Source organism: Saimiri boliviensis, chromosome 10 (assembly GCF_048565385.1).
Source record: "Saimiri boliviensis isolate mSaiBol1 chromosome 10, mSaiBol1.pri, whole genome shotgun sequence".
Taxonomy (NCBI): domain Eukaryota; kingdom Metazoa; phylum Chordata; class Mammalia; order Primates; family Cebidae; genus Saimiri; species Saimiri boliviensis.
In genome coordinates, this window is record NC_133458.1 from 44,822,184 (window position 1) to 44,834,964 (window position 12,781).

At 37.9% G+C, this 12,781-nt stretch overlaps 1 protein-coding gene across 3 annotated transcripts in view; it reads left to right on the forward strand.

Moving 5' to 3' along the window:
* Nucleotides 1-12,781, forward strand: part of DOCK4 (dedicator of cytokinesis 4) — a 480,387-nt gene that overhangs the window by 286,648 nt on the left and 180,958 nt on the right. For all 3 annotated transcript variants that reach the window (XM_010344060.3, XM_010344067.3, XM_003921080.4), the window contains exon 13: nt 7,336-7,461. In XM_010344060.3, the coding sequence (XP_010342362.3) occupies nt 7,336-7,461 (126 nt within the window). The remainder of the gene's footprint in view (nt 1-7,335; nt 7,462-12,781) is intronic.

A 12,781-nucleotide genomic window follows, 5' to 3' on the forward strand; every position in this document is an offset into this window, starting at 1 on the left:
TACCTAAAAATAAATAATAGTCTTAGCAGCAGTTTCAGAGGTCAGAACATTATGGAATAATATCTTAAAACTGCTGGGAGCATATAGTCAATTTTGAATTCTTTACTTGACAAACTATGACAGTCGTTGTGTAGTATCCAGGGGAAACTGGTTCGAGGACCTCTTAGGATACCAAAATTTGCAGATACTGAAGTGCCTTATGTAAAATGGCAAATGCTATTTACATATAACCTATACGTATCCTCTCATATACTTTATCTCTAGATTACGTGTAATACCTAATGCAATGTAAATGGTATGTGAATGATTGTTATACTGTATTGGTTTTTGTTGTTACTGTTGTATTGTTATTTTTTATTGATTTGATTTTTCCAAATATTTTTGACACCCAGCTGGTTGAATCCACAGATGCAGAACCCCACAGAACAAACAGCCTACTATATTTAAAAGGGGGAATAAAATAAAATGTCAGATAAAGACTTGGAGAGTTTACATTCACATTCACTGAAGCAACTAGTCAGAGTTGATCATCAGGAGTAAAGAACTGAACTTGGAAGGAAAGAAATGTAAGAAGCAAGTGTGTACAAAGAGAATGGCAAATGTCAGGGTAAACCTACTTCAGCACTGACTGCGAACAGCAACAATTTAAAAATATATCATCATTGGCCAGGTGCCATGGCTCACCCCTATAACCCTAGCACTTTGGGAGGCCCAGGCAGGCAGATCACAATGTCAAGAAATTCAGACCATCCTGGCCAAGATGGTGAAACCATGTCTCTAGTAAAAATACAAAAATTAGCTGGGTCTGGTGGTGCACACATGTAGTCCCAACTACTCAGGAGGCTGAGGCAGGACAATCACTTGAACCCGTGAGGCAGAGGTTGCAGTGAGCTGAGATGGTGCCACTGCACTCCAGCCTGGTCACAGAGCGAGACACCATCTCACATTATATATATATATACACACACACGCACACACACACACACACACATGCATACATACATACATTTATATACTCTCTTCTATATATATGTGTGTGTGTGTATATATATATATACACACACATACATACATACATACATTTAAAATCATCATCATAGTTTAAAAGATCCAAGTTCCCAGAATTGTTCCAGAAGAGAGTAGAGCTATTGATTAAATTTAGTCTTTAAGTCAATTACTTACATTAAACTTTTAAAGAATAGCAATAGTATGTATAATTTCCAGAACTATAGAGAGGTATATAAGGGAATAAGAAAGCTCAATCCATCTAGAGAGTAGAAATAAAGAAAGAAAGAAAAAAACAATTAAAAATCATGGTATTTGAAAAAAAAAAATAGCAATATAACCTCTCCTTTTGACTGAATTACATGCTAAGTATCTTCTAAAGGATATTTTAGAATTTGCCACTTGTTACAGAGCTTTGGCTTATTAGTATCTGAGGACAACACTGTAATCCCCATATCATTAGGAATTTTACCACCTTCGTATATGTCTAATTGTACATATCGTCTATTTGTATGTATCAATTATGACTGTCAAGTCTTCCATGTTAGAGGATTGTTCTCAATATACAGACAGATTTGCCTTTCAAACCTTCATAGAACCTAATTATAATACTTGGATTTACCTGGTGGTAAGTGGGCTCAACTATTAAAAGGGATATTTTATTTGTATATGATGCTAAGGGGACTTTGTCCATTTTTTGATGGAAGCTAATTTGTTGATACTCATGGCAGGAAGGAATAAGAACAGAAACAATGGTATATATAATGATAGTAGTGACGGTGGCAGTTGTAGCAGTAGCAGCTGACATTTTTGAGCACTTCCTTTGTGCTAAGCATTACCCGAAGTATTTTATGGAATTGGTGTCATATCTTTATTTTACAGATGTGGAAACCAAAGCATAGAGAGGTTGACATTGAGACAGTTGCTTGCAACTGTATGATATAATTCTTAAACTGCACACTTCATAACAGCATGTATTTATCAAATATATTTATCACAATTTTCCATTTTTGCATGGCTGTACATTCATAGCCAAAAGTTATTTGGTTTATTCGTGGCAAAATGGCTGATGTATTCTAAAATTAATTTCAGCTGCTACTTATAAATCATGCTGTGCTTTCCATTTTTTACATAAAATTGAAGAATTTCATGAATTTAAAAGGAGTCAATGTATAGACTGAATAAGCTTCAATTCTCATGAAATTAGAGCTTCAATAATCAGCCACATTTGGCTTAAGAGATACCAAGCTTTTCTTTCATCTACTACTACTCTGTAGGCTGAACTTAATCATGAATCATATGTTGTTTTATGGCAGACTTCAGATTAATGACTATACCTTTTGTTTAAAATTAAATGTTAAGTATTTATCATGTTCAAACTTACTGCTTGAACATCTAGGCTGATGTGAAAGTTCACTTTAGTGATTGTTTCTTCCAGTGAGGGGAACATTTCTCCCATGGCAATTTCATTTTGGGCACTTATATTAAGGGCTAAAAAAAAAAGTGATTTAAAAACATTATTTACATAAATAAAATTAGGTTCAATTTTATGAAATTAAAGTTGAACCTAATTCAAATTTAAAATTTAATCTAATTTTACAAGTTGTCATAAATTATTCCCTACACTTTCAAATTCTTCCTGTGATACTTTTTTCTTATTTTAATATTTCTATCATACCCATGATCCATTCTGTTTTATATTCTCTCTCTCTCTCTCTATATATATATATATATATATATGTGTGTGTGTGTGTGTGTGTGCGTGTGTGTGTGTCTTACTTTCTTTGTTAGATTATCAATTCCTTGGGAGTAGGAACACTGTTCTATATACATCCATAAATCCCACTTTCCACCCTCCTCTCAAGCCGTAAGTTACTGCTGCTCAGAGTGTGCATTTTGAACTGTAGCAGCTGTAAGGTGAAGTGTGCAGATAAAATTTAAGAAATTACCTTACCCCAAGAGATAGCAAGTAAAGCCAGGACACTGAAGGAGAATGATAAGAAAGAAAACGGAAAAGAATTACTCTTCTCCAAACATGCCCTATGTCATAAACAATAGACCGTGAAAAGACAGGGCTAATCCTCAGATAATTGGAATGTGTAAATATTTGTCTTTTTTGTCCCAGCTTTAATAAGGTATAATTGACAATTAAAAATTTTACATATTTATGGTGTACAATGTAATGTTTTGATATATTTATACACTGCTAAATGATTAAATCAAGCTAACTTACGTATCTCCCTCATGTATTTTAAAGCAGTGAGAACATTTAAGAACCACTCTCTTAGCAATTGTCAAATATATAGTATTTTATTATTAACTACATCACCATATTATACAATAGCTCTCTAGAACTTCTTCATCTTGTCCAACTGAAACTTCGCCTCCTGTGACCAAAATCTCCTGGTTTATTCTCCCCAAGCCCCACATCCCCCACCCTCTCCAATCCCTGGCAACCATCATTCTACTCTCTGCTGCTATGAGTTCTACATTTTTAGGAGGAATGTGTAAATATTTACTGTGTCTTTCCTTTGTAGTGATGAGTAGTTTCTCAGTCTTCATTATGTTAGTTCTTACTGTTCTGGTGGCTCATTTATCCAGCCTCTTGGTTGTGGTCAGGGTAATTAAGGACCACTGTAAAAATAGGATCTGGAGTTTCCTTGATTGGAAATAAATGAAATTGCAATGGCTCTTTGTGGGCTGGTCCCTGTGAACTCACTCTCGGAATCATGTTTTTTCTTTGTGCACCCGCTGTTTGATGTTTCTTAGTCATGTGTTGTGGTTTCTTTGTGGAAAGATTTGATGATTTGGGCAGAGCCAGATATATTGTGGTCAAATGCTGCGTCCAGTTAACTTTTGTAATTCTTGATGTCTGTGAATTCTTCATTCTGGAGAAATTAGGGAATCTCCAAATGGCAATAACTGCCCTCCCCGACAACCCCCATTATCATCACTTGGCTAGTCAAAGGCCATAATGACACTGAGGGCTATATTGCTCTAGGTTGAAAACTACCATAGCTATCAGAATTTTAGTATGCATCCTGTTCTGAAATGCCTGCTTCTTCTTTTCCCCATGCTGTTGTGTCTGTTTGTCCTGTCATTTTCCCATTCCCTTCCCTTCTCCGCTGACTGACTCCTCTCTGTTGCCTGTCTCCTAAATAGGTCCTCTCTGTCCTTTTGCACTCTCTCCCCGCTGTGGCCCTTGCTGTCTAGAGAACACTGATGTATTTCTGTTTATTAATACTCTCCCTCCATCTATGTGTTTTTCTAAAACAATTTTTCTCCTTTTCCTATCTTCATTAATTTTTTTTTAGGATTCACCTTCTCTCTGACCCAATGATTTTCTTTTTTCCTTGTCTTATTCTCTGTAAAGTATAGTATTCAGCGTGTGTGTGTGTGTGTGTGTGTGTGTTGTGTTTTAAATCACTGCTGGTTACATGAATGCTGTCTCCTATAGGGCAAAATAAGAATCTTGGTCAATTGTCCTCTCTCCAGCTTCTTTTGTAAATAGCATGATCTCTTCGTTTTTTCATTACTGTTGAGTCCTTTTCTGTTCGTCCTTTATATATACCACATAATGTCTCTGATCAGATCATTCATTGAGAAGTCCCAGTAAAATGATCTTCACTTGCAAAACTTACAAGATCTTAAGAATTTTGTTAAATTCATCTTATTCTCTACTGGAAATCATTGCTGATATAGTACATCAGGATTTGAACAGTGTTTTCCCCAGAAGGAAGAACTGTTATTATGTACCATGTCTGGCAAAAACTGGTCTTCTACAAATACCAGATCCTGGTGATGCTAATGATGATGGCAATGATGTGGGTGAGTATTTTGAAGGCAAAAGGACACAAGTAGGAGGAGAACAGAGACACCAGTGATGAGATGGGGGTAGAGTGTGAGTCAGGAAGAAATAGCAGCTGGGACAGATGGATCATAACACATGTTCATTTGTCTTCGTTCTCCTGCGTCTAGGTTTTAAAAGGTTCCAGTAGTATCACATAAAGTGTCTGAAAGCTTCACTGATAATAGTTGTCTCCATCAAATCATCCAGATGGCTTATTCTCCCCTTTTTCAATTCACATGGCCATGGAAAGACAGACTCTCCATTTTATCGTCGTCAGTCACCTCACTCAAACTGAATGGGGTGGGGCTGGAGCGAGAGAAGGGGTAGTTAGGTTAAACTGGGATGCAGATTTGAAGTTCTCAGGATGTGCCAGACTTAATGTAATTCTCACGACAGCTCTTGGAGACATTCTGTTAGTGCACAGACTGGAAAGTGTGAGGACACGATCATGTCGTCATATCCCTGTCCTCTTTCTCTTTTCTTTCTCCTTATTGCCCCTCATCTAGCTCTGATTGGGGCCTCAGGAGAGGCTGCAGTTTCTCTCTGAGCCTAAAGCCTTTTCTTTTCTCTTTCCTTCTTTTTTTATTTTTTGTTTACAAATTTTCCTGATATTTTAACCACTCTATTGAAAAACAAGCAAACCAACAAACCAAATGCTCCTTTAATTGTTATTGTTTGTTTGCTCTATTATTGAAAGAGAGTAAAAGGGAAGCTCTTCCTCTAGATTTCTGACAAATAATCTTTGCATTTTTTTTTCATCACAGCATGATCTCATTCTCTCACCTTTGTTCTTATACAGCATTATAATACTCTAAGTCGTTATTGGGAATTATAACGTGTGATCTGTGCATTATTGAGAGAAAGGTGGAGATAAGTAATGATGTAGATAGAGGATCTAAATCTAATGATGCAGATTTATCATCTTCTTGACTCCACTCTGCAAATTTATCTTTAAATCGACTTTAGGTTAATGATGACTGAATGTTTTTGAAACTAAGTCACATTTCACTGGTTTCATTTTCTGTTACTAATATAGTAAATACAGATGGGAGATATTTTTGTCCTTATTTTATCACATAGAAGCCGGGTATGGTGACTCACACCTGTAATTCCAGGACTTTGGGAGGCTGAGGCAGGCGGATCAGGAGGTCAGGAGATCGAGACCATCCTAGGCAACATGGTGATACTCATCTCTACTAAAAATACAGATTAACTGGGTGTGGTGGCATGTGCCTGTAGTCCCAGCAACTTAGGAGGCTGAGGCAGGAGACTCGCTTGAACCCGGGAAGCAGAGGTTGCAGTGAGCTGAGATTGCATCACTGCACTCCAGCCTGGCAACACACTGAGACTCCATCTCACACAAAAAGAAAAAAGAAAAAAAAAAAAAGCACACACCCACACACACAGGGGGAAGGGTGGGAGTGGAGTGAGGGATAAAAGAGTACAAATTGGGCTCATGGTATACTACTCAGGTGGTAAGTGTACCAGAATCTCACAAATCACCAATATAGAACTTACTCGTGTAACCTAATACCACCTGTTTCCCCAAAACCCATGGAAATAAGAAATTAATGAAATAAATTGAGTATCTTAAAATATTGAAACATAGGAAGATAAAGGAAGAAGGAATTAAAAAGTTGAAAGGGAAGGACTGTCTTTGGAATATGTATACAGACAACATCACAATGATATGACATTAATTTTCTTTTTACTTCTTGCCTGGAAATTGAGAAAATAATATATGATAAAAAGTGTTATGCATCTTTTGTGTATCCCACTATGGTAATGTGTCACTATGATTGGAGTAAAAATAATAATTTTCTCTACTTTACTGACTAAATTCCCTTTTGTTTGTCAAAGTGTCCTGTATCCTGTTAAATTCTCCTCACTAGAAAATAATGTCATCATTAATTTCTACTGTATATATTATTAATATAATCCTGGTTTCGTTATCAACTTTATTATGTTTTGAAAAAATCTCTATCAAGATCCTTCAAATCCTTAAATTAATATGTCTTCAGATTTATGTTTATGCTTTTGATATTTTATAAGCAACCATTCATAGGTCTTATAGAGTGGTTTTCATTTTTTTTTTAAAAAAAAAACCCTCCAGTTTTGATGTCAGTAATTTTAGGGCCGGGTGACCGTCATCTGTCGCTGGAATGAGTGTTGGTACAGGGATGTGCTCCACCAGATTGGGGCTAGAGGAGAGATTTGGGGGTTCAAAGCCAGCCTTCCTCTTAGAGTTCTGCTCATTTTCTCCACTTCCTATGAACCTCCTTATGAATGGGAAACTCAGAAGCTGAAGTTGGAAAAGTGTTATTCAGATATGATTCATGTAGATTGTGTCGATTTTGTCAGAATATTAACCCTTGGTTTAAACCATGATAACTCTAAATTTGGGCTTGCTTTAGCTCATCAGTTTCTATTTATGCTATTTCTGTTCTGTTTTTAACTTGGGTATGTCTCATTTGTTTTAGGTTTAGCAGTTTCCTTACAGCTATTGCACGGAGACATTGAACAAATCAGAAGAGAATATTCATCCGTATTTTCTCATGGAGTATCCATAACGAGGAAGCTGGGATTTTCAAATATTATTATGCCTGGTAGGTGTCTTGGGACGTACCAACATGATGAAATATGGGTATACTATCTGTTTATGATGTTTGATAAATTTTTCAAATTGCCGGCTTTGAAGCATTCTCATGGGCCATGCTGAAAAATAAAATGAGGTATGTGACTGTAAATGAGCAAAATTTTTTCTGAAATATCGTTTTTAGTTTAATTTCTCCATGTTTCCTTTTGTATAAATTTTCTTGTCAGTGATTTGAAGCTCAAACATATCTTTACATTCTGATTATACTAAAGTGGTTAACTTGTGGGGGCCATGGCTACGTTTCATTATGATCAGAAGAAAACTAAGATAGTGTCCAGAAATATTTACCCTTTGATGGAAAATGTTGGTGAAGTTGCTTAGGGGATATCCTAAATTTTGATTAAAGCTTATTGAACACTAGTTAGCCATATGTAAATAAGCAACCATATGCAAATATTATGTGTACTTCTACACCTTTTCTAGATCTATTTATGTCAATGATTTAGATCTATATTAGCATCCCAAAAAAGATTCTCCACAAGTGGAAAAGATGTGGGTCAAGGAGATTTACGCTGTGAAATGAATAGCAAATTTATTGAAACTGATGCATCTGGGAGTGGGTCAGTCCTAATCTCTCCCCTAAAATAAATTTTTAAAACCACACCCCTTTTCATGCTTATGGATATTTAGGGTTTTTTGAATGTGTTCATCTACAACCTATGAATTGGGCAAGAATCGTATATTTGCTGATGAGGAAGGATGTATATTTAGCAAAAATTGATTTAGTCAGTGATAAGCATTGATTGTCAATCGACATTTTGTGTCAGGGGCCAAAAGTTAAAAGATGAGTTCATTCATCCTACAAATAAATATTTAGCACTTTCTGTGTTCAGAGGTATTCTTCCAGATCCTGGGGATATAATACTGAACACAACAGAAAAACTCTTAGCACTTTGTAGTAGGGAAAATTATAATAAATGTGTAAGTAAAACATGTATGTTCAAAGATGATGAATGCTAAGGCGAAAACCAGTGTAGGTAAAGGGCTAGGGGATGTCTTAGGTGGTAGTGGGTGGAAAGAGGGAGATTTTAGGTAGGTAAGAAATTTAGGTGAGAAAGTCATAGGGTAGAGACCTAAGAGACGTGAGAAAGCTGTGCAGATATGAGCATTCCAGGCAGAGCAACAATAAGGGCACGGTCCTGCGGCTGTAGAAGCCTGGCTTGTTTGAGAAAGAACAGGAGGCCAACTTGGTCAAAATACAGTACTGGGGATGGGAATAGGGATTCGAAGAGGGAAGTCATGTGGGACCTTGTAGGTCACACTCAACACTTTGGCTCTTACTCAGAATGAGGAAGGAAGCAGCTAGAGAGTTTGGAGCAGAGGTGCGCCACTGCTTTCCATTGCCTCAGGATCACTGTGGTTGCTGTGTAGATTATACCTGGAGGGAATGTGGGAGGGCAGCAGAGAAACAGGGACACCAGTTTGGAGGCTTTTTAAACGAATCCAGGTGAGTGGTGATCATGGCGTGATCCAGCAAGGTGTTAGCAGTGCAGATGGTGAGAGTAAGACCTGTTCATGCCTTGAGGGGGATTACAGTCCACAGGCAGAGACAGGCTGTAATCTGAAAGGGGTTAGAGAAGCGGGCATGGAGAGCACAGAGGAGGTATAGAATCTTGTTGAAGGAGTCTTGCTGAGATTTCCTGGGGAGGTAACACCTGAGCAGGGTCTTCAATGCTACCAATTCAAGGCCCACATCTCCCAAGTCTCTTTGTTCTCCACTGCGCTACTAGCAAGTACCTGCTCTAATAGTGAAAAACTATGCAGTCATAGTCAACATGGCTGTACCTCTGATGTTTCCTTTGTTTCTTTGTTTCTTTGTGTTTTTATTTTTAGAGATGAGTTCTCACTCTGTTGTCCAAGTTGGCGTGTGGTGGTGCAATCATTGCTCACTGCAGTCTCAAACTCCTGAGCTCAAATGATCCTCCCACCTCAGCCTCCTGAGTAGCTGGAAATTCAAGCACACACCACCACACCTGGCTAATTTAAAAAAAAATTTTTTTTTTGTAAAGATGAGGTCTCCCTATGTTGCTCAGGCTGGTCTCAAATCCCTGGGCTCAGGCTGTGCTCCTGCTTTAGCCTTCCAAAATGCTGGGATGATCAGCTTGAGCCACAGCGCCCCCTACCTGCAATGTTAAGAGGAAATTTCTGGCCTGGTGCAGTGGCTCATGTTTGTAATCCCAGTACGTACTTTGGGAGGCCAAGGCGGGTGGATCACCTGAGGTCAGGAATTCAAGACCAGCCTGGTGAAACCCTGTCTCTACTAAAAATACAAAAAATTAGCCAGGTGTGTGGTGCGCACCTGTAATCCCAGCTACTCTGGATTTAGAGCCGAGGCAGGAGAATCGCTTGAATCTGGGAAGTGGAGTTTGCAGTGAGCCAAGATTATGACACTCCAGCCTGGATAACAAGAGTGAAACTCCATGTTAAAAAAAAAAAAAAAAGAAAAGAAAAGAAAAAGAAATTTTTATGCTCTAAAAATTTTAATTTCTAAAAATTCTGTAAAAGTCACAATTTTATGAGAGGATAGCCTTCTAAAAACTTTAGAAGTTTAAAAGCTAAAAAAAAGTCTAATTGTCATTTAGTAATGAATCAAAGTTGCTGGAGTTCTAGAAATTTCACACCATCCCTAGGAACAGAGGGCTATGACCAGGTGGGGTTATCTTCAACAAGCCTTGGTTCCGTTTGTGCCTATTTCTTTGTGTGTGTCTGGACCTCTTATTTTCTTTCTCTTTTCCTGTCTTGAACTTAATCTTTCTTTCTTTTTCTTCTTTCTTACCTTCTTTTCTCCCTCCTCCATCCTCTTTCCTCCTCCTCTTTCTCCTCCCCCAATTCTGCTTCCTTCCTCCTCCTATTTTCTCTTTATGCCTCTTAATCTTCCCTCAGAATAGGACTCAGCTACACAGGTTATTGTGGCTTACATTTCAAATTTTTTTGACATGTCCTATTCTTGTTTTACAAATCAAGAAATGAGTTTTTTAGTTATGAATCCTGTAAGTTTTCCTGAGATGACCTGACCTAACTTAGGGACCCAGTCAGCCTGAGCATCTCATGATACTGTTGTCAAAAATGACTGTTTATAGAACTGTTTACTTGGTGGCATGATATTCTTTGGCTCTTGCAACCATTCATTATTTCCTTTAGTTGCTATAAATAACTGGTATTTCCTTTTCAACAAATAAAAAAATTCATCCCACTGGGAAGTAAATCGATGGGCAAATCTAATATTAAAGAAAAAAAAATAGTTTAGAGCAGAATACAGCCAGCTGCTAGAAGAATTATTCAGCTTGGTCTCTGGGCAATATCACTGAGAAATGGAAAAATATAAAGCAAGATGACACTTCACTGGCTGATGAATTGTCTGGGATCTGCTGTGCTCACATAGCTTTTGTCTGGCTTTAATGAGGGACATGAACTTTCTGTGGAATAAGGCTCACTTCTGTCCCTTGCCGGTACCACCTTGCAATGTCATGTTTACACTGTCCAGGAAAATTGTTCTTTCAGACATGTGTCTGTAGTGGAGGAGGGTACAAAAGGGAGTTTTTAAAAGCACTTTCTTCTCTTTCTTTTCTCCTTTTCGTCCTCTGGCTTTTTAATCTTCCATATTAGAAAGAAAAGGGAGAGATGTATGTATTTCCTTAAACAACTAAAAGCTACTTTAAAACTCACTGGATTTTTTATGCTGGGAAACATGGCAGTCATGGTTTTGTTTTCCTTTGTTATTTTCAGACTTGTCAATTCGTTCTCACCAGTGGTTCTAATGAAAACTTGAGCTGAATTCTTCCATGAGAAAATGAATATGAACAATATTTCTGATCCCAGTGTTACACTGACAGTCTGCAAGCATAATTTTTTTGTCTAGATGTGTCCTTTTCATTGTCTAGATGTGTCCTTGAGTTAATTTGCATCTTTAGCATTCTGATAGGGGTCAAAATTAGTGAGGCACACGTTTATGCTAACAGGACCAAGTTTATGGATGCAGTCACTGCCTCTGCAGAGTGAATTACCTGTGATCCTGACAAGGACAAGAAGATACACAAAACTCTTTGCAATCACAGAATGCAATCAATGCCAGACTTTTTGAAATGGGAAAAACACAGGCACAGAAATTCCCCACTTGTCTCACTATTGAGCAGACAGGTTTCCTAGTGTGAAGAGGTGACCTGCCCATGTGCTTCTGAGTCGTCGTGAAGTTCTCTGGACTCTTCCTTGGTGAAGGGTCTGTCATGCAGCACTTTATTTCTTAGGGTATCAGACTTCCAACTAGGAAACAACATTTTCTGCGAAGCTCTGTCCCTGCCACCTCCAAGCCAAATAACTCCGATTGAGGGAATTCCATGGTCTGGGCCATGAAAGGGAGGGAGAGCAGCAAATTATTTAAATCAGTGCTTTCCAAAAGGAACATCATTTGACCCACAAAGGTAATTTAAAATCTTCTGGTAGCCACTTTTAAAAAGTGAGAATAAAAGAGGTGAAATTCATTTTAACCATATATGTTATTTAACCCAAAACATCAAAAATATTATCATTTTAATAGGTGATCCATATAAAAAACTACTGCTGAGTTATTTTACAGTCTGTTTTCAATCTCAGTCTTTGAAAGCTGGTGAGTATCAGACATGTACAGCATCTCTCTTTTCAGCAAGTCACATTTTAAGTGCTCCATTGCCACATGTGGCAGCAGGTTGCCTTGCTGGACAGCCCAGCTCTAAATATCTTAACAGACCCTATGCAAAGCAGAGCCTGGGCTGTTGCTAAGTATTGGGAAGGTGTAAGTGTCCATCCATCAGACATTCTGAAGCAAAGCTGGCCGATGTGTCAGGAATGTCATGGAAGATCCGACTGTCCTCCCTGCACCCCAAATGTCCACTTTTTGCTCTGTGATTCTTTCCAGGAAATTTTTTTTTTTTTGCCTCCATCATGATCTCACTACTTAAGCTGTCATGCTTGTACCCTGTTTCCTTAGAGACTTGTTCCCACATATCAATTGGTTAAACTGTCACTCTTTGTTAGAGATCCCATCATTTATGCATTTTGGTGCATTCACTTTTAATAGGTCTTTGAAGCTCCTAACTCCAAAAAGTTTCTTTTTTTTTCTGAGACAGAGTATCCCTCTGTTACCCAGGCTGAAGTGCAGAAGTGTATCATGGCTCACTGTAGTCCCAACCTTCTGGGCTCAGGTGATCCTCCTTCCTTAGCCTCTTAAGTAACTGGGACCACAGCATGTGTGCCAACACACGCAGCTAATTTATTATTATTTGGAGATAGGAGGT